The sequence below is a fragment of the Lampetra fluviatilis genome, chromosome 42, assembly GCF_964198595.1.
Source record: "Lampetra fluviatilis chromosome 42, kcLamFluv1.1, whole genome shotgun sequence".
NCBI classification, from domain to species: Eukaryota; Metazoa; Chordata; class Hyperoartia; order Petromyzontiformes; family Petromyzontidae; genus Lampetra; species Lampetra fluviatilis.
The window spans coordinates 6,518,887-6,535,283 of NC_136316.1; the positions used below are offsets into that span (position 1 = coordinate 6,518,887).

A 16,397-nucleotide genomic window follows, 5' to 3' on the forward strand; every position below is an offset into this window, starting at 1 on the left:
TGGTGGTGGTGGTGGAGTGGTGGTGGTGGAGTGGTGGTGGTGGGGGAGTGGTGGTGGTGGAGTGGTCGTGGTGGAGTAGTGGTGGTGGTTGTGGAGTGGTGGTGGAGTAGTGGTGGTGGTGGTGGAGTGGTGGTGGTGGAGTGGTGGTGGAGTGGGGGTGGTGGTGGAGTAGTGGTGGTGGAGTGGTGGTGGTTGTGGAGTGGTGGTGGAGTGGTGGTGGTGGTGGAGTGGTGGTGGAGTGGTGGTGGTGGAGTGGTGGGGTGGTGGAGTGGTGGTGGTGGAGTGGTGGTGTGGTGGAGTGGTGGTGGTGGTGGAGTGGTGGTGGTGGAGTGGTGGTGGTGGTGGTGTGGTGGAGTGGTGGTGTGGTGGAGTGGTGGTGGTGGTGGTGGTGGAGTGGTGGTGGTTGAGTGGTGGTGGTGGTGGAGTGGTGGTGGTTGAGTGGTGGTGGTGGAGTGGTGGCGGAGTTGTGGTGGAGTGGTGGAGTGGTGGTGGTGGAGTGGTGGTGGTGGTGGAGTGGTGGAGTGGTGGTGGTGGTGGAGTGGTGGTGGTGGTGGAGTGTCCACGATGCCGGTCGAGGGTTTGGGATTCGTGGCCGCATCACTCGCAGGCCACCGAATCTTTGATTCATCATTTGTAGTGGTGGTGGTGATGGTGGTAGGGGTGGTGGTGGTGATGGTGGTAGCAGTGGTGGTGTTGATGGTGGTAGGGGTGGTGGTGTTGATGGTAAGAGTGGTGGTGTTGTTGATGATGATGATGATGATGATAGGAGTGCTCGTGTTGATGGTAGGAGTGGTGGTGTTGATGATTATGGTAGGAGTGGTGGTGTTGATGGTAAGAGTGGTGGTGTTGATGATGATGATGGTAAGAGTGGTGTTGTTGATGATAGGAGTGGTGGTGTTCCAGATGATGGTAGGAGTGGTGGTGTTGATGTTGATGATGGTAGAAGTCGTGGTGGTGTTGATGGTGTTGATGGCAAGAGTGGTGTGTTGATGGTAGGAGTGGTAGTGTTGATGATGATAATGGTAGGAGTGGTGTTGATGTTGATGATGAGAGCACCGATGTCTGCGTGTGCTTCACCGCCCTGGCAGGGACGCCCTCATCACGAGCTCCATCAACTGCGTCACGAGCTTCTTCTCCGGCTTCGTCATCTTCTCGCTGCTCGGCTACATGGCCAAGAAGCACGACGTGCCAATAGACGACGTGGCTACAGACGGTCGGTGCCTCGTCTCTCTGTGTGTGTGTCCGTGTGTGTTTGTCTGTGTGTGTCCGTGTGTGGATAGACGGACCAACAGACACTGTTCGTGATGACACCACGGGAAAACGATGCTGCTGGTGCTGCTGCTGGTCCTGCTGTTGATGTTGCTGCTGCTGCTGGTGTTTTTGCTGGTGCTGCTGCTGCTGGTGTTGCTGCTGGTGCTGCTGCTGCTGGTGCTGCTGCTGTTTGTGTTGCTGGTGCTGCTGGTGCTGCTGCTGTTTGTGTTGCTGCTGCTGCTGGTGCTGCTGCTGTTGATGTTGCTGCTGCTGGTGCTGCTGCTGCTGCTGCTGCTGCTGGTGCTGGTGCTGCTGCTGTTGATGTTGCTGCTGCTGGTGCTGCTGCTGCTGCTGCTGCTGCTGGTGGTGCTGGTGCTGCTGCTGTTGATGTTGCTGCTGCTGGTGCTGCTGCTGCTGCTGCTGCTGGTGCTGGTGCTGGTGCTGCTGCTGTTGATGTTGCTGCTGCTGGTGCTGCTGCTGCTGCTGTTGATGTTGATGTTGCTGCTGCTGCTGCTGTTGTTGATGCTGCTGGTGCTGCTTCTACTGCTGTTGCTGCTGCTGTTTGTGTTGCTGCTGTTGTTGCTGTTGTTGCTGTTGGTGCTGCTGCTGCTGCTGTTGGTGCTGGTGCTGCTGTTGCTGCTGTTTGTGCTGCTGCTGGTGGTGCTGCTGCTGCTGTTTGTGTTGCTGCTGCTGCTGGTGCTGCTGCTGCTGTTTCTGTTTGTGTTGCTGGTGCTGCTGCTGCTGCTGTTGCTGCTGGTGCTACTGCTGCTGGTGCTGTTGCTGATGTTGCAGGAGCTGGCCTCGTGTTCATCATCTACCCCGAGGCCATCGCCACCCTACCCGGCGCCTCCATGTGGGCCATCATCTTCTTCATCATGCTGCTCACGTTGGGCATCGACAGCGCCGTGAGTAGTCGCCGTCGCTCGGCGTTGTGCACCTCTTCCCCCCTCCACCACCGCGCCGAGCAGGCCACCCCGACATGGCTCCGGTGGCGCCAGGGATGTCCGTCGGTCCGCTGCGAGAAGCTAAGCTGCATTGAACTGCGCCCAGATACACGGTCACGTCGCGATCACGTTGGCTGGCATCACGCGTGATGAACCAGCGACAACACACACGCCCCTCTCTCCATCCACATGTCCATCCATCTGTCCGCCTGCATGGTTATCGTTGGTCCATCCACGTATCTGTCCCGTGTCTCCACCCTGCCGGGTCGTCCATCCTTACATCCGTCCATCTCGTGGTCCGTCCATGTGTACGTAACCCACCGTGTGCGTACGTAGTGACCCATCCGTGTGCGTACGTAGCGACCCATCCGTGTGCGTACGTAGTGACCCATCCGTGTGCGTACGTAGCGACCCATCCGTGTGCGTACGTAGCGACCCATCCGTGTGCGTACGTAGTGACCCATCCGTGTGCGTACGTAGTGACCCATCCGTGTGCGTACGTAGTGACCCATCCGTGTGCGTACGTAGTGACCCATCCGTGTGCGTACGTAGCGACCCATCCGTGTGCGTACGTAGTGACCCATCCGTGTGCGTACGTAGTGACCCATCCGTGTGCGTACGTAGCGACCCATCCGTGTGCGTACGTAGTGACCCATCCGTGTGCGTACGTAGCGACCCATCCGTGTGCGTACGTAGCGACCCATCCGTGTGCGTACGTAGTGACCCATCCGTGTGCGTACGTAGTGACCCATCCGTGTGCGTACGTAGTGACCCATCCGTGTGCGTACGTAGTGACCCATCCGTGTGCGTACGTAGCGACCCATCCGTGTGCGTACGTAGTGACCCACCGCGTGCGTACGTAGTGACCCATCCGTGTGCGTACGTAGCGACCCACTCCGTGCGTACGTAGCGACCCACTGCGTGCGTAGGTAGTGACCCATCCGTGTGCGTGCAGATGGGTGGCATGGAGGCGGTGATCACCGGCCTCATCGACGACTTCCCGATTCTCAAGCGCCACCGTGAGAAGTTCACCCTCTTGGTGGCCGTGGGAACCTTCCTGGTGGCGCTCGTCTGCGTCACCAACGTGAGTCGCGGCGCTCGCACCGCCACCGCCACTTCCACCATCAAAGACAAAGATCCCCCGTGTAGCCTTAACAGACTATTGGGGCAAGTGCTGTTAGCGAGCACCTGTGACGGCCGGCCCGGCACACGAAGAGGTCGGTGGCCAGCACCACGCCAGCAACACCACCACTGCCACTGTTGCTACCACCACTACCATCATTTACCATCACTGCCACCACCACCACCAACCACCACTACTGCCACCACCACCACCAACCACCACTACTGCCATCACCATCACCACCACCACTACCGGCACTACCGCTCCCACCAAAGACCTAGGGGAGGCCCGAGACCGGTTTAGATGTTCATCACCGGTGTTGGCCATGAGCGAAATTGAACTCGGGTGGCCGGGTTCGAAGCGCAGCACACTCGCCACCACACTACCAGCACCCATGCCTGCCATTCGCCACTAAGTGACGGTGACGTCACCACGGCCGATCTTGACACCGCTGGTACCAGTGATCGGCAAGTCCACTCAGCTCCACATCTTCCCGTACCGCATCAGCTCCATCTCTTCACCAGCCCGTGTCGTGCCCGTTTAGCCCCCTCTGTGCGGCCAAACAGAAGCTGCTTTGGCATGCGGTGGCTGGGCGTGCGGGTTACATGACGCACGACCACACTAGCACGTGCATGCCTGTGGCCGCAGCCTCTGAAACCATCTCACGTCTTGGTCCCGGACACCAACCCAGAGTCCGTTGTGCCGGCTTTCCCCATCGCTCGTCATAACGTCCAACTCTAGAGTAACAAAAGTCGCGGTCGTCACAAAAACAACAGCAACGGCAGCAGCTGTGTTGGTGCTTGTTGTGAGCCGAGGAGGAGGACAGCGCCCCGTGCCGCCCCTCCCCCCTCCCCCCCCCCGTGTCACCAGGGAGGGATTTACGTCTTCACCATCCTCGACAACTTTGCTGCCGGCACGTCGATCCTGTTCGGCGTCCTCATCGAAGCCATCGGCGTCGCCTGGTTCTACGGTGAGCGCACGCTTCACCGCCCATGATGCACGGCGCATGGCCAGCCACTGTTGTGACATGTCTGCGGGCATTATCATCACCATCATCAGCATCATCAGCATCACCATCATCACCATCATCATCTTCATCTTCATCTTGCACCGATCCCACAACCGCTGCGATCCCGCAGCATGGCTTCACCGCCCATGACTAATAGCTTCACCCAGCCACGGTTGTGATGCTACTGCAGTCATCATCGTCATCATCTTCAGCCATGGTCAATCCACTGCTGGATGAAGGATCCCCTCCATAGATGCCGCTCCCGACCACCCTTCACAATCCTGTGATGCACCTTGAGCTCGTTTCGTCGCTCCATCTCCTCCCAGTGGACGTCCTCAAGGACGAGTTGCGCTCCTTGGTGGCCGCTTCGATCTTACTCTTGACCATCGGCCATCGTCCCATCTCGTCGTGGATCGGCGAGCTCTTGATCCCCGCGTCAGCGACGGCGTTCCCCACGTTAGCGACAACCCAAAAATCTCCCCGCAAGTTACACACGCTAAAAACCAAAACTCAAAACCGTCGGGTTCGGCAAAGTTGAAAGCAAATTAAGCTCATGCTTGAATTTGTAACCGCAGCCCGTAAACAAAAGCACGTGTGTGTGTGTGTGTGCGCCCGTCCGTCACACAAAGGTTTAGCAGCAACAAAAAGCATAATTGCATCGTCACTTTAACTTTTTTTTACTTCCCATTTTCTTATTTTTGTTGCTGTTGCAAAAACCATCTTCTCACGGAACGGTCCCGGAGGTCAGGGTTCACCTGGACAGTTGGTCGTTGTGCTCTACGAGAAGGCTGCACCTTGCGTTTGCGGCCTCTGGCGGGGAAGGAGTTGGCTGCCCTCACGATTTCCAGCCACGTGTCCCAAGATTCTCCGCCCTGCCAGCGAATGTCCCAATGGCAGCGGAGCAGAGTATGGACAACAGGGGCCTCGCGTTCCACTCAGTACACTGCCGAGTATATTTACTTATTTACTTTTACGCTCTTTTTGCCGAACCGGCCGTGGAGGCAGGGACCTGAGACTACCTGAGTGAGTGGCCACGCATTGATGCCATGGTCCGTGGCTGACCACGCTCCGTGCGGGTGGTCGTCGCGGTCACGTCGCCCCCCCCCCAGGTGTGCAGGACGTTTGCCCGCCCGCCCATGGGTGGGCAGCGTCAACATGGACAGCCGTGCCGCTGCGTGGGAAAGCGAAAATGCCGTACGAGCGTACATTGTCCTCTCATAAACAATAATAATAAACAATAATAGTAAACAATTATAAACAATACTAATAATAAACAATAATAACAAACAACAATAATAAGCAATACTAATAAACTATAATAATAAACAATAATAATCAACAATAATAATCAACAAAAAGAAACAATCATAATGAACAATAATAAACAACAACGATAATAAACTCGAGTCGGCTCGGGCGGCACTACCAAGTAGACCAACCGTTGCTCAAACTACAAAACGAAGTGGCAGAAGAATCGACAAGTGGCTGGAGGTAGGGTGATGAACACGGAGGAGGCCGCACACTACGGGCGTACGACCTCCTCCGTGATACGTCACGCACACACGCTGAACTCCTTCCGCGACCGTACGTAAGCCAGCCGTGTTCATGGAAAGGTTGCGCAGAGGAAGGGGAATGAGTGGGAGAGTTCAAGGGGAATGAGTAGAGGGGGGGAATGAGTGTAAATAGTGAATGGGAATGAGTAGAGGGAGAACGAAGAGAGACGCGCGAGCGGAATGCGGTGACGACGCTGGGGGCGAGATCCGCGTGCGGATCCGGCATCCCGTGGCGAGCGACGCCGATCGGCACCGTGGAGTGGCGGCCAGTGGCGTTGCTGCTAGCCGCCTCTCAGGGGATACCGGCGGTAGCGGCAGCCAAGGAAGCGGACCGCGTCCGGGAAACGGAGCGGTGAGATAATTCCACGCGCCGGTGCTGGGTGGGATCGTGACGGACGGCTGGTGGCTTGCCGGGGGGGCAGAGGTTTTCATCCAGCAGTGGATCGACCACGGCTTCTGCTGCTGCTGCTGCTGCCGATGATGACAATCCTCAATCCTGGCTCACGAGGAGGCCGCAACGCGACGCTCCATCGGGCGACGCCGGCGGCGTTGGCCGTGCCGCCCTGTCTGCGTGCATCAGAGTTGGGAGCTGAGGGTGGTGGGGGGGGGGGATTGAGAGGGGGGGGGGGGTTGCGCAAGGGGGGTGGAAACTAAACCCAGGCACGGAGAGCCACGGGGTCAGGACGGGACATTTATTTATTTATTAAATTAAAGGTCGGTAGGCGTGACGGGCCGCCGAGTGATATTTCAACGTGAAGGGAATCGAGATTTTAGTTTTTTGGCGAGACGCAGCGACGTTTGAACAACGTCCAGTAGTCGTTGTTTGTTGTTGTTTGTACCATGAACAGCTCGCGATGCCGGTGCCCTGAGTCTGGTTTGCCAGAGGGGACACACGGGCGGGCAAGATTTGAGGCCCAAGCGGTGAAACGCATCCCGGCTCCTCACCTGGGCACACACCTGCTGGACAGGCGTGCGCGCGCGGGAACCAGATGCCTTGAGTTAGAATCAGAATGACAACTTTATTGTTCTTCTTGGTTCTTTCGGTAAAGTCACGTAGAAGGGAAATAATAAAATAATAAAAATAAAACATAATAAAATAATTATTTTATTTTATTATGTTTTACTTTTATTATTTTATAAAATAATCATTTTATTATGTTTTATTTTTATTATTTTATTATTTCCCTTCTACGTGACTTTACCGAAAGAACCAAGAAGATGAATCCCTACAGTCATGAAAGCTTTAAATCGAAACTTTATTGTTGCCCAGGTAACTTACCCATCGAGCTATGAGACCCGTTATTCAAGGGTGACTCGTCCAGCAGACAGACACGGCCAACAGCGAGAGTTCGTGAAAACAAGATGTGAAATATTAAAAATATTTTAAGTAAAATTTAAAGCAATTCCGTACGTTCGCATTCGTCTTGGTTCGACCTCAAAAATGTCTGTTTCAAAGACTGCAGCGAGTTGGCAGCGTGGCCATTCCCAGAGAAGAGATCCCAGGGTTGGTTCCAAGACTTTGGAGCAGCAGAAGCAGCAGCTGCTGCATGAAACACTTTGGAACCAAGTTGTGTACGGAAAGTAGGAATCGTGAACAGACAATCAGACACGTGTCGCAGATTATTTTTATTAAAACATATTTATGTACGTACAGGGTGGGCTAGAAAGTCAGGATATGTAGCGTTATTATATTTTCACAATCAGCTCATTTTGTTTTTTGGAACTCCAAACTGCAACCGTCTGTGTGCAATGGGCGTATTCGTGACGGCCTCGTGCTATGAGAACTTCGGCGTAAACCAAACGTCCACGTGACTTGAATTGATATTGAAAACAGCCTCCAAGTCGTGCTGTGTTGTGTGCGTGGGGAGCCTGGCACAAGCGCCGTGGTGACGTCGCCACCACTTAGTGGCGAATCGCGTTCGTTGTTGTTGGGGAGCGGCGACCAACAGAGTTCGACTCCCGCTTGCGGCCAACGCCGGTCCTGTAGCCTCCCCTAGGTCGGCTCGGCCTCAAACGATTACCTGGTGCGGTGTGTGAACGTCAACACTGGGTAGACGTGGGCTGGCCGGTTCTGGCCACCCACCTCCTCGTGAGCCGCGCCGTTCTTCATCGGTGCTACTCGCGAACAGCACTTGCCCCCCGCAGTCTGCTCAAGGCTTACACGGGGGACCTTTGTCTTTGTTCTAGGTGTGGACCGGTTCAGTGAGGACATTGAGCAGATGATGGGATTCAAGCCCGGCCTCTACTGGAGGCTTTGCTGGAAGTTCGTCAGCCCCTGCTTTCTGCTGGTACCCGCTCTGAACAACAACGCTCCCGTTGTCTCGCCACTTGGTTGTGATTCCCAATGTTAATATTGTACGTACGCATGTTGAACTTCTTTGGCATCGTACGTAGCCAACCGTGCAGATCCAGATGAACAACATTGTGGTGAAAAAATCCTCCCGAGTCTTTTTTGCCGCGAGGTACCGCCACCACAGGTACTACCGCCGCCACCGCTATCACCACCGCCACCACCACCGCCACTACCACCACCGCCACCACCACCGCTATCACTACCGCCACCACCACCGCCACTACCACCACTGCCACCACCACCGCTACCGCTATCACTACCGCCACCACCACCGCCACTACCACCACCGCCACCACCACCTCTACCGCTATCACTACCGCCACCACCACCGCCACTACCACCACCGCCACCACCACCGCTACCGCTATCACTACCGCCATCACTACCGCCCCCACCGCCACCACCACCGCCCCCACCGCCCCCACCGCCACAACCACCGCCGCACCCGGGGTCACGGAGCGGAACCCACGAGCAGTGCGGACGTAGCCGTGGCGACTGCCGCATCGGGAGAAGGTCACACAGAGAGAGACACGGGAACCCGCGCCGGATTGCGGGTCGCCCTAAAGCAACTTGGCAGCTGCCAAGCACGAGCACCTCTCCCCGGCACAGCGTCCACGCGACCTTTGATATTTCGCTGGAGCCTACCCGACCCACCAACCCCTCACCCACCACTCCACCACCGGCCCACTTCTTTAGGTTTCAACATCGTCGTTCATCCTCATCGTTGTCAATAATATTATTACCGCCGCCACCACTGCCGGTCTGGCGCGCGCCCGCACGTCTGCTAATTTTGGGCGTCGGTGGAAGCTAAATTAATAAAAGGGTTTGGAGAGGGGGAGCCGGAAAAAAAAAGTTGGCACGAAGGGGACTGTGTAAACGCTCGCGTCTGGGGTGGCCCGGACGTCAACTTGCTTCTCTGCTGCTGAACCACTGCTTGGCCTTCATACTCAGACTTCCTGAGAATGCGGAATCCAGTTACCGAACGCGTATCGTATGCTTGCGTATTAGACGTTGAATTGGATATTATGACGTAGACTTCGTGTTGTGATGTTTGGCCGACAACGTTGACGTTTCGTGTGGGTTTAGCCACGGCAGGAAACTCGGAGGAAATCCACGCAGAACTGGGGGAGAGAATGAAAAACTTCAATCGCTCGCACGCACCACACGCTGAACACAACAGGGGGACAACATACAAACGTAGAAACTCCACACAAAAAAGCTGCCCGAGTCGGGAATCGAACCCAGGCTGATTTACCATTGCACCACCCTGCAGCCTATTATGAATACTACCCTGTGGAAGAAGTGGTCACATTATGGGGCTGATACTGTGTCGGAGACGCTGAGCCGGTATTGCCGAGACATCAGTTTGACTCCTAGCTACAGCTGGCCGTGATTAATCTGGGTTCTGGCCAATCATCAAAATAATCATGATCATCATCATCGTCGTCATCATCATCGTCGTTGTCATCGTCATTGTCTTTGATCAGTTGGTGGTGATATCTGCCAGAGGATGACTTGGAAGCGTTCCCAAGCGAAATTCATTTCTGCTCACAATGAAAAGTGAACGGGAATATATATATATAACATAAATATGAAACAGATGCGAATTACATCATTTGCAGGCAATGGATGTTGCTGGCTAAAATAATACCCATAAATATTGTGCTTTAATACAACCGCCACCCTATAATTCTCAAAATTATTATTAGTATTTCAACGGACCCATGGCTTACAGTAAACATGTGTTTGATTTGATTATGTTAATATAAAAATTAAATATAATCAGACACCGGTGCAATATAGACTCACACAGAGACCCATAGACTCACACAGAGACCCATAGACACACACAGAGACCCATAGACTCACACAGAGACCCATAGACACACACAGAGACCCATAGACTCACACAGAGACCCATAGACTCACACAGAAACCTATAGACACACAGAGACCCATAGACTCACACAGAGACCTATATACCCACACAGAGACCCATATACTCACACAGAGACCCATAGACTCACACAGAGACCCATAGACTCACACAGAGACCCATATACTCACACAAAGACCCATATACTCACACAGAAACCTATAGACTCACATTGAGTGACCACCTACAATCACTCCCCCAAACCCTAATTAACTAGCCAACCAGCTACGGGCACTACACAAGTCACGTGACTGACTCGAGGCTTGCGCTGGTGTAGAGAGAGCAATACACTCCTCAAGACGTTGTCAATCCACTGCAAGATGAGGACCTCCCATGCTCTGCAGGCTGCGTTGGTTATTTGAGGCCATACTTCACCACACCTCTTGTTGGTTCTTTCGGTAAAGTCACGTAGAAGGGAAATAAAAATATAATAAAAATAAAACATAATAAAATCATTCTCCCGACGTTTCGGCCACAACGCAAGCAGCCGTCCTCAGGTGAAGAACAGGTCTGTCGAGAAGACAGAGTCTGAATGACAACCCCAGGCCTGGAGCGTCTTTTTTTTTTAAGCTGGGTTGGAGGGGGGGAGAGCGCCAACCCAGCTTACAAAAAGACACTCCAAGCCTGGGGTTGTCATTCAGACTCTGTCTTCTCGACAGCCCTGTTCTCCACCTGAGGACAGCTGCTTGCGTTGTGGCCGAAACGTCGTGAGAATTATTTTATTATATATTTTTATTTTATTTTATTATTTCCATTCTACGTGACTTTACCGAAAGAACCAAGAAGATGAATCCCTGCAGTCACGAAAGCTTTAAATCCAAATTCACCACACCTGTCAGTCGTGTGGGTTGGTGAAGGTGGGAATGTAGGAAACGAGTACAACAGTGTCGTTGCCTGTGCTTGATGACCCACTGCTACCTTCCCAGAGCACCCATCCGATCTCGCCGCCAACATCCGGAGAGATTGGGCGAGATCGGGCGAAATTGGGTGAGATCCAGCGAGAATTTGGTGAGATTGGGCGAGATCGGATGAGATCTGGCTAGATCCTGGCGAGATCCTGGTGAGAATCCGGTGAGAATCCAGTGAGATTTGGTGCATATCTGTGTGATTTAGGCCGAGGCAATGTGGATTTATAGGGCACATGACCGCAGCTGCGTGACAAAAGCACCGCTCGTTGTCTGTTGCGGTCCGAGACTTGCTCATCTCCAGATCTCTGAGCCCCAGCCTCTTCCTAGATTTGAAGCTTTCGTGACTGCAAGGATTCATATTCTTAGGTTTTTTCGGTAAAGTCACGTAGGTAAAACATTTAAATTAATAAAATAAAATAAAATAAAAATCACGACGTTTCGGAGGCAACACAAGCTTCCGTCTTCAGGTGGAACCGTCACAGCACGATTGCTGTTTCAAGTTTGCTGTATCAAAAAAAGCTCTTTACTTGATACAGCAATCGTGCTGTGACGGTTCCACCTGAAGACGGAAGCTTGTGTCCCCAGCCTCTTGTCCGTGCGTACATTCGCGTGCCGTGCCTGCCTCAATAGTTGCTCGCTAACCGCGCTCGCTGAAAGCACTTACACCACCAGTCCGTTAACGGCATACACGGGGGGTGGGTGGCGGGAATCGTTGTCTCTGTGTGCGCGTGCGCGTAGTTCGTGGTGGTGGCGAGCATCGTGAATGCGAAGCCGCTCTCCTACGACGAGTACCAGTTCCCCGACTGGGCCAACACGGTCGGCTGGGGCATCGCCATCTCCTCCATGATGCTCGTGCCGGTCTACGCCATCTACAAGGTCATCTCCATCCCCGGCACCTTCCGCGAGGTGGGTCCCGAACCGCGGTCGCACGACCCATGACGCAGTAGGCCGAACCCCCCGGCTCGCGAAGCCGGCGATCGAACCCTAGGGTCCCCCGGCGGCGTTCCATGCCAGCCGCATGCCGCGTCAAATTCTGGGCTTCCGCAGGCCGCAGTTGGACGCGGCGTCGACACGGCGTCGCTGACTAATTTCAGGGCTTTGGCAAAAAAGCTTTTCTTGGGGGGGCGGGGGGGGAGGCCGAATTCGTTTCCACGCCAAGAATATTCCTGGACGAGTGAACAAAAATTGCGTCGACAAACACGGCGTGCGAGAAAGAAAATAAAAAGCAAAGCAAGCAACGTCGTAGACGGCAGGAACGTTTGAAACCCACGTGGCGATTGAACGCTGCACTTCGGCTTGGGGCCGGGTCTTCACCGCGTCACCGGCCTGACCCTGCCCCAACCGCAGCGACTTTTGGCTCGTCAAAGGAGCATGAACCATCATCACGTGACCTCCGCTCATCCTGGCAGCAGCAGTGGCTTTCGGCTGGGCCATCGAAACAAAGGCGGTGGTCACCGCATGGCGCGGCGCTTCCAGATGCGCTTCTGCGGTCCGTCTGGAACGCTCTTCATTCCGATATTAGGAATCTGCTGGAGCTATGAATTTTTACATTTAAAATAATTTATTTTAGAACGGCTTTTTGTGTTTCGTGTGTTGTCCTTCCCCCGCAAGTCCGATTAGTACGGTTTGTTATGTGCGTTGCGAGAGAGGTTGAACATTGATGCACACATGCAGCCTCGCAGGGTCAGCATTGAAGCGACACATTAAGCCAAAATCGACTTAAAACGTAAAATGGAACATTAAAATTTTTTATATATTTTATTTTGGAACAGCAACACCTAACCCAAGCTGATAGTTAAACCTCGTGAAAATTATTTAAAATGGTCGCGATTGCTTCGCTGTCGCACCAGTGAAGTTAAAACCCTGCGTTACGTAAAAAAAAAAGTGGATTGTGCAGAACTTGGAGTTCTGGAAGTATTCAATCTCTCAGAAGAAAAAAATATTCCGTTTACTGTTACGCAACAAAACAAACCTTTGCTCTCAGTGTGGTTTCCGCCTCTGCGGGCCGTTGCTCAACACGACGGGTCTCGTGGCTCTCCGTGGAGGGATCTCAGAGGTAGCTCTGTGGTATCCCCTTCTGCGGGACGTTGTACAACACGAAGGGTCTCGTAGCTCTGCGAGCGTTCCCGAACGGATTTTTCGTCACGTGCGAAGCCGAGAGCACAGTCCTGGGGGACAAACTACAAAGAAATGAGATGCAAAAAATATATATAAATATAGAACGAAGCAACTGGCCGCAACTCTTCACCACAGCGGTTATTGCCCCAATGTGTGAAAGCTACGCGTTTGGAACGCTTTTCACAGTTTCAATTGTGTTTCAGAGGCGCAAGGAAACCTCAGAGGAGAGGGGAAGGCAGCCAGAAGCAGCACGACTAACAATTGCCCAAGCTCTGTGGCCCTACGTTTGTATGTTTGGCGAACTCCGTGAACGAGTTGCTTAAACATGTGGGAGTATCCAGACAAATCCCACGCGTGCCAGGGGAGGGGTGCAATGCTCGATCCCCGTACAGGTGGAAACGTCTCCAAGTTGTAGGGTGGGGTCCCGTTTCACCGCTGAATCTCGGAACACGCAAGCGGCTCGGCATTAATTTTATTGAGAGGCATAGCGCCGATGTTCTTAAAGACATCGTTCTCACAGCAGAGAACTGTAGCGACACGACCGTCGCACTCTACAATCGCTGGCGTCAAACTTTCCCACACGCCCTGCAGCATGGCCTTGCGGGAGCCTCGGTACCAAAGAAGGTACTTCATTTCAGCTTTTCTTCCGATTCCCTTACGATGACGTACATGCACGCACGTCATCGGAACGGGTTCATCCCACTTGCTGTACCGCCATTTCCTGGGAAGCCTTGAGACGGCACCATTCGCAACACCGGTGCGGCGATCCACCAACCGTCGCCACCGCTGCCTCCACAGCGTCGGGCTACAGGCAGCCACACGTGGAACGGTAGCCGCCACTCACTCGGCCACACCAGCTTTGTCCTGGCTGGCTTAGCGAGTGGTGGTACAATATTATCCACACCAGGTTTGTTGGCTTGGCTGAGCGAGTGGTGGTACAATATTAGCCACACCAGGTTTGTTGACTTGGCTGAGCGAGTGGTGGTACAATATTAGCCACATCAGGTTTGTCCTGGCGTGGCTTAGCGAGTGGTGGTACAATATTAGCCACACCAGGTTTGTTCTGGCTTGGCTTAGCGAGTGGTGGTACAATATTAGCCACACCAGGTTTGTTCTGGCTTGGCTTAGCGAGTGGTGGTACAATATTAGCCACACCAGGTTTGCCCTGGCTTGGTTTAGCGAGTGGTGGTACAATATTAGCCACATCAGGTTTGTCCTGGCGTGGCTTAGCGAGTGGTGGTACAATATTAGCCACACCAGGTTTGTTCTGGCGTGGCTTAGAGAGTGGTGGTACAATATTAGCCACACCAGGTTTGTTCTGGCTTGGCTTAGCGAGTGGTGGTACAATATTAGCCACATCAGGTTTGTCCTGGCGTGGCTTAGCGAGTGGTGGTACAATATTAGCCACACCAGGTTTGTTCTGGCGTGGCTTAGAGAGTGGTGGTACAATATTAGCCACACCAGGTTTGCCCTGGCTTGGTTTAGCGAGTGGTGGTACAATATTAGCCACATCAGGTTTGTCCTGGCGTGGCTTAGCGAGTGGTGGTACAATATTAGCCACACCAGGTTTGTTCTGGCGTGGCTTAGAGAGTGGTGGTACAATATTAGCCACACCAGGTTTGTTCTGGCTTGGCTTAGCGAGTGGTGGTACAATATTAGCCACACCAGGTTTGTGCTGGCTTGGCTTAGCGAGTGGTGGTACAATATTAGCCACACCAGGTTTGCCCTGGCTTGGTTTAGCGAGTGGTGGTACAATATTAGCCACATCAGGTTTGTTGGCTTAGCTTAGCGAGTGGTGGTACAATATTAGCCACACCAGGTTTGTCATGGCTTGGCATAGCGAGTGGTGGTACAATATTAGCCACACCAGGTTTGTCATGGCTTGGCTTAGCGAGTGGTGGTACAATATTAGCCACATCAGGTTTGTTGGCTTGGCTTAGCGAGTGGTGGTACAATATTAGCCACACCAGGTTTGTTGGCTTGGCTTAGCGAGTGGTGGTACAATATTAGCCACATCAGGTTTGCCCTGGCTTGGCTTAGCGAGTGGTGGTACAATATTAGCCACACCAGGTTTGTTGGCTCGGCTTAGCGAGTGGTGGTACAATATTAGCCACACCAGGTTTGTCATGGCTTGGCTTAGCGAGGGGTGGTACAATATTAGCCACACCAGGTTTGTTGGCTCGGCTTAGCGAGTGGTGGTACAATATTAGCCACACCAGGTTTGTCATGGCTTGGCTTAGCGAGTGGTGGTACAATATTAGCCACACCAGGTTTGTTGGCTCGGCTTAGCGAGTGGTGGTACAAAATTAGCCACACCAGGTTTGTTGGCTTGGCTTAGCGAGTGGTGGTACAATATTAGCCACACCAGGTTTGTTGGCTTGGCTGAGCGAGTGGTGGTACAATATTAGCCACACCAGGTTTGTTGGCTTGGCTTAGCGAATTGTGGTACAATATTAGCCACACCAGGTTTGTTGGCTTGGCTTAGCGAATGGTGGTACAATATTAGCCACACCAGGTTTGTTGGCTTGGCTTAGCGAGTGGTGGTACAATATTAGCCACACCAGGTTTGTTGGCTTGGCTTAGCGAATTGTGGTACAATATTAGCCACACCAGGTTTGTTGGCTTGGCTGAGCGAGTGGTGGTACAATATTAGCCACACCAGGTTTGTTGGCTTGGCTTAGCGAGTGGTGGTACAATATTAGCCACACCAGGTTTGCTCTGGCTTGGCTTAGCGAGTGGTGGTACAATATTAGCCACACCAGGTTTGTTCCTGGCTTGGCATAGCGAGTGGTGGTACAATATTAGCCACACCAGGTTTGTTCCTGGCTTGGCATAGCGAGTGGTGGTACAATATTAGCCACACCAGGTTTGTTCCTGGCTTGGCATAGCGAGTGGTGGTACAATATTAGCCACACCAGGTTTGTTCCTGGCTTGGCATAGCGAGTGGTGGTACAATATTAGCCACACCAGGTTTGTTCCTGGCTTGGCATAGCGAGTGGTGGTACAATATTAGCCACACCAGGTTTGTTCCTGGCTTGGCATAGCGAGTGGTGGTACAATATTAGTCACACCAGGTTTGTTCCTGGCTTGGCATAGCGAGTGGTGGTACAATATTAGCCACACCAGGTTTGTTCCTGGCTTGGCATAGCGAGTGGTGGTACAATATTAGCCACACCAGGTTTGTTCCTGGCTTGGCTTAGCG

General features: G+C 53.3%; 1 protein-coding gene across 2 annotated transcripts in view; it reads left to right on the forward strand.

Moving 5' to 3' along the window:
- The window catches only part of LOC144946674 (sodium-dependent noradrenaline transporter-like), a 52,076-nt gene that overhangs the window by 29,462 nt on the left and 6,217 nt on the right, over window positions 1-16,397 (forward strand). For both annotated transcript variants that reach the window (XM_078875753.1, XM_078875752.1), the window contains exons 8-13: window positions 1,089-1,213; window positions 2,044-2,156; window positions 3,151-3,279; window positions 4,189-4,288; window positions 8,068-8,168; window positions 11,816-11,983. In XM_078875753.1, the coding sequence (XP_078731879.1) occupies window positions 1,089-1,213; window positions 2,044-2,156; window positions 3,151-3,279; window positions 4,189-4,288; window positions 8,068-8,168; window positions 11,816-11,983 (736 nt within the window). The remainder of the gene's footprint in view (window positions 1-1,088; window positions 1,214-2,043; window positions 2,157-3,150; window positions 3,280-4,188; window positions 4,289-8,067; window positions 8,169-11,815; window positions 11,984-16,397) is intronic.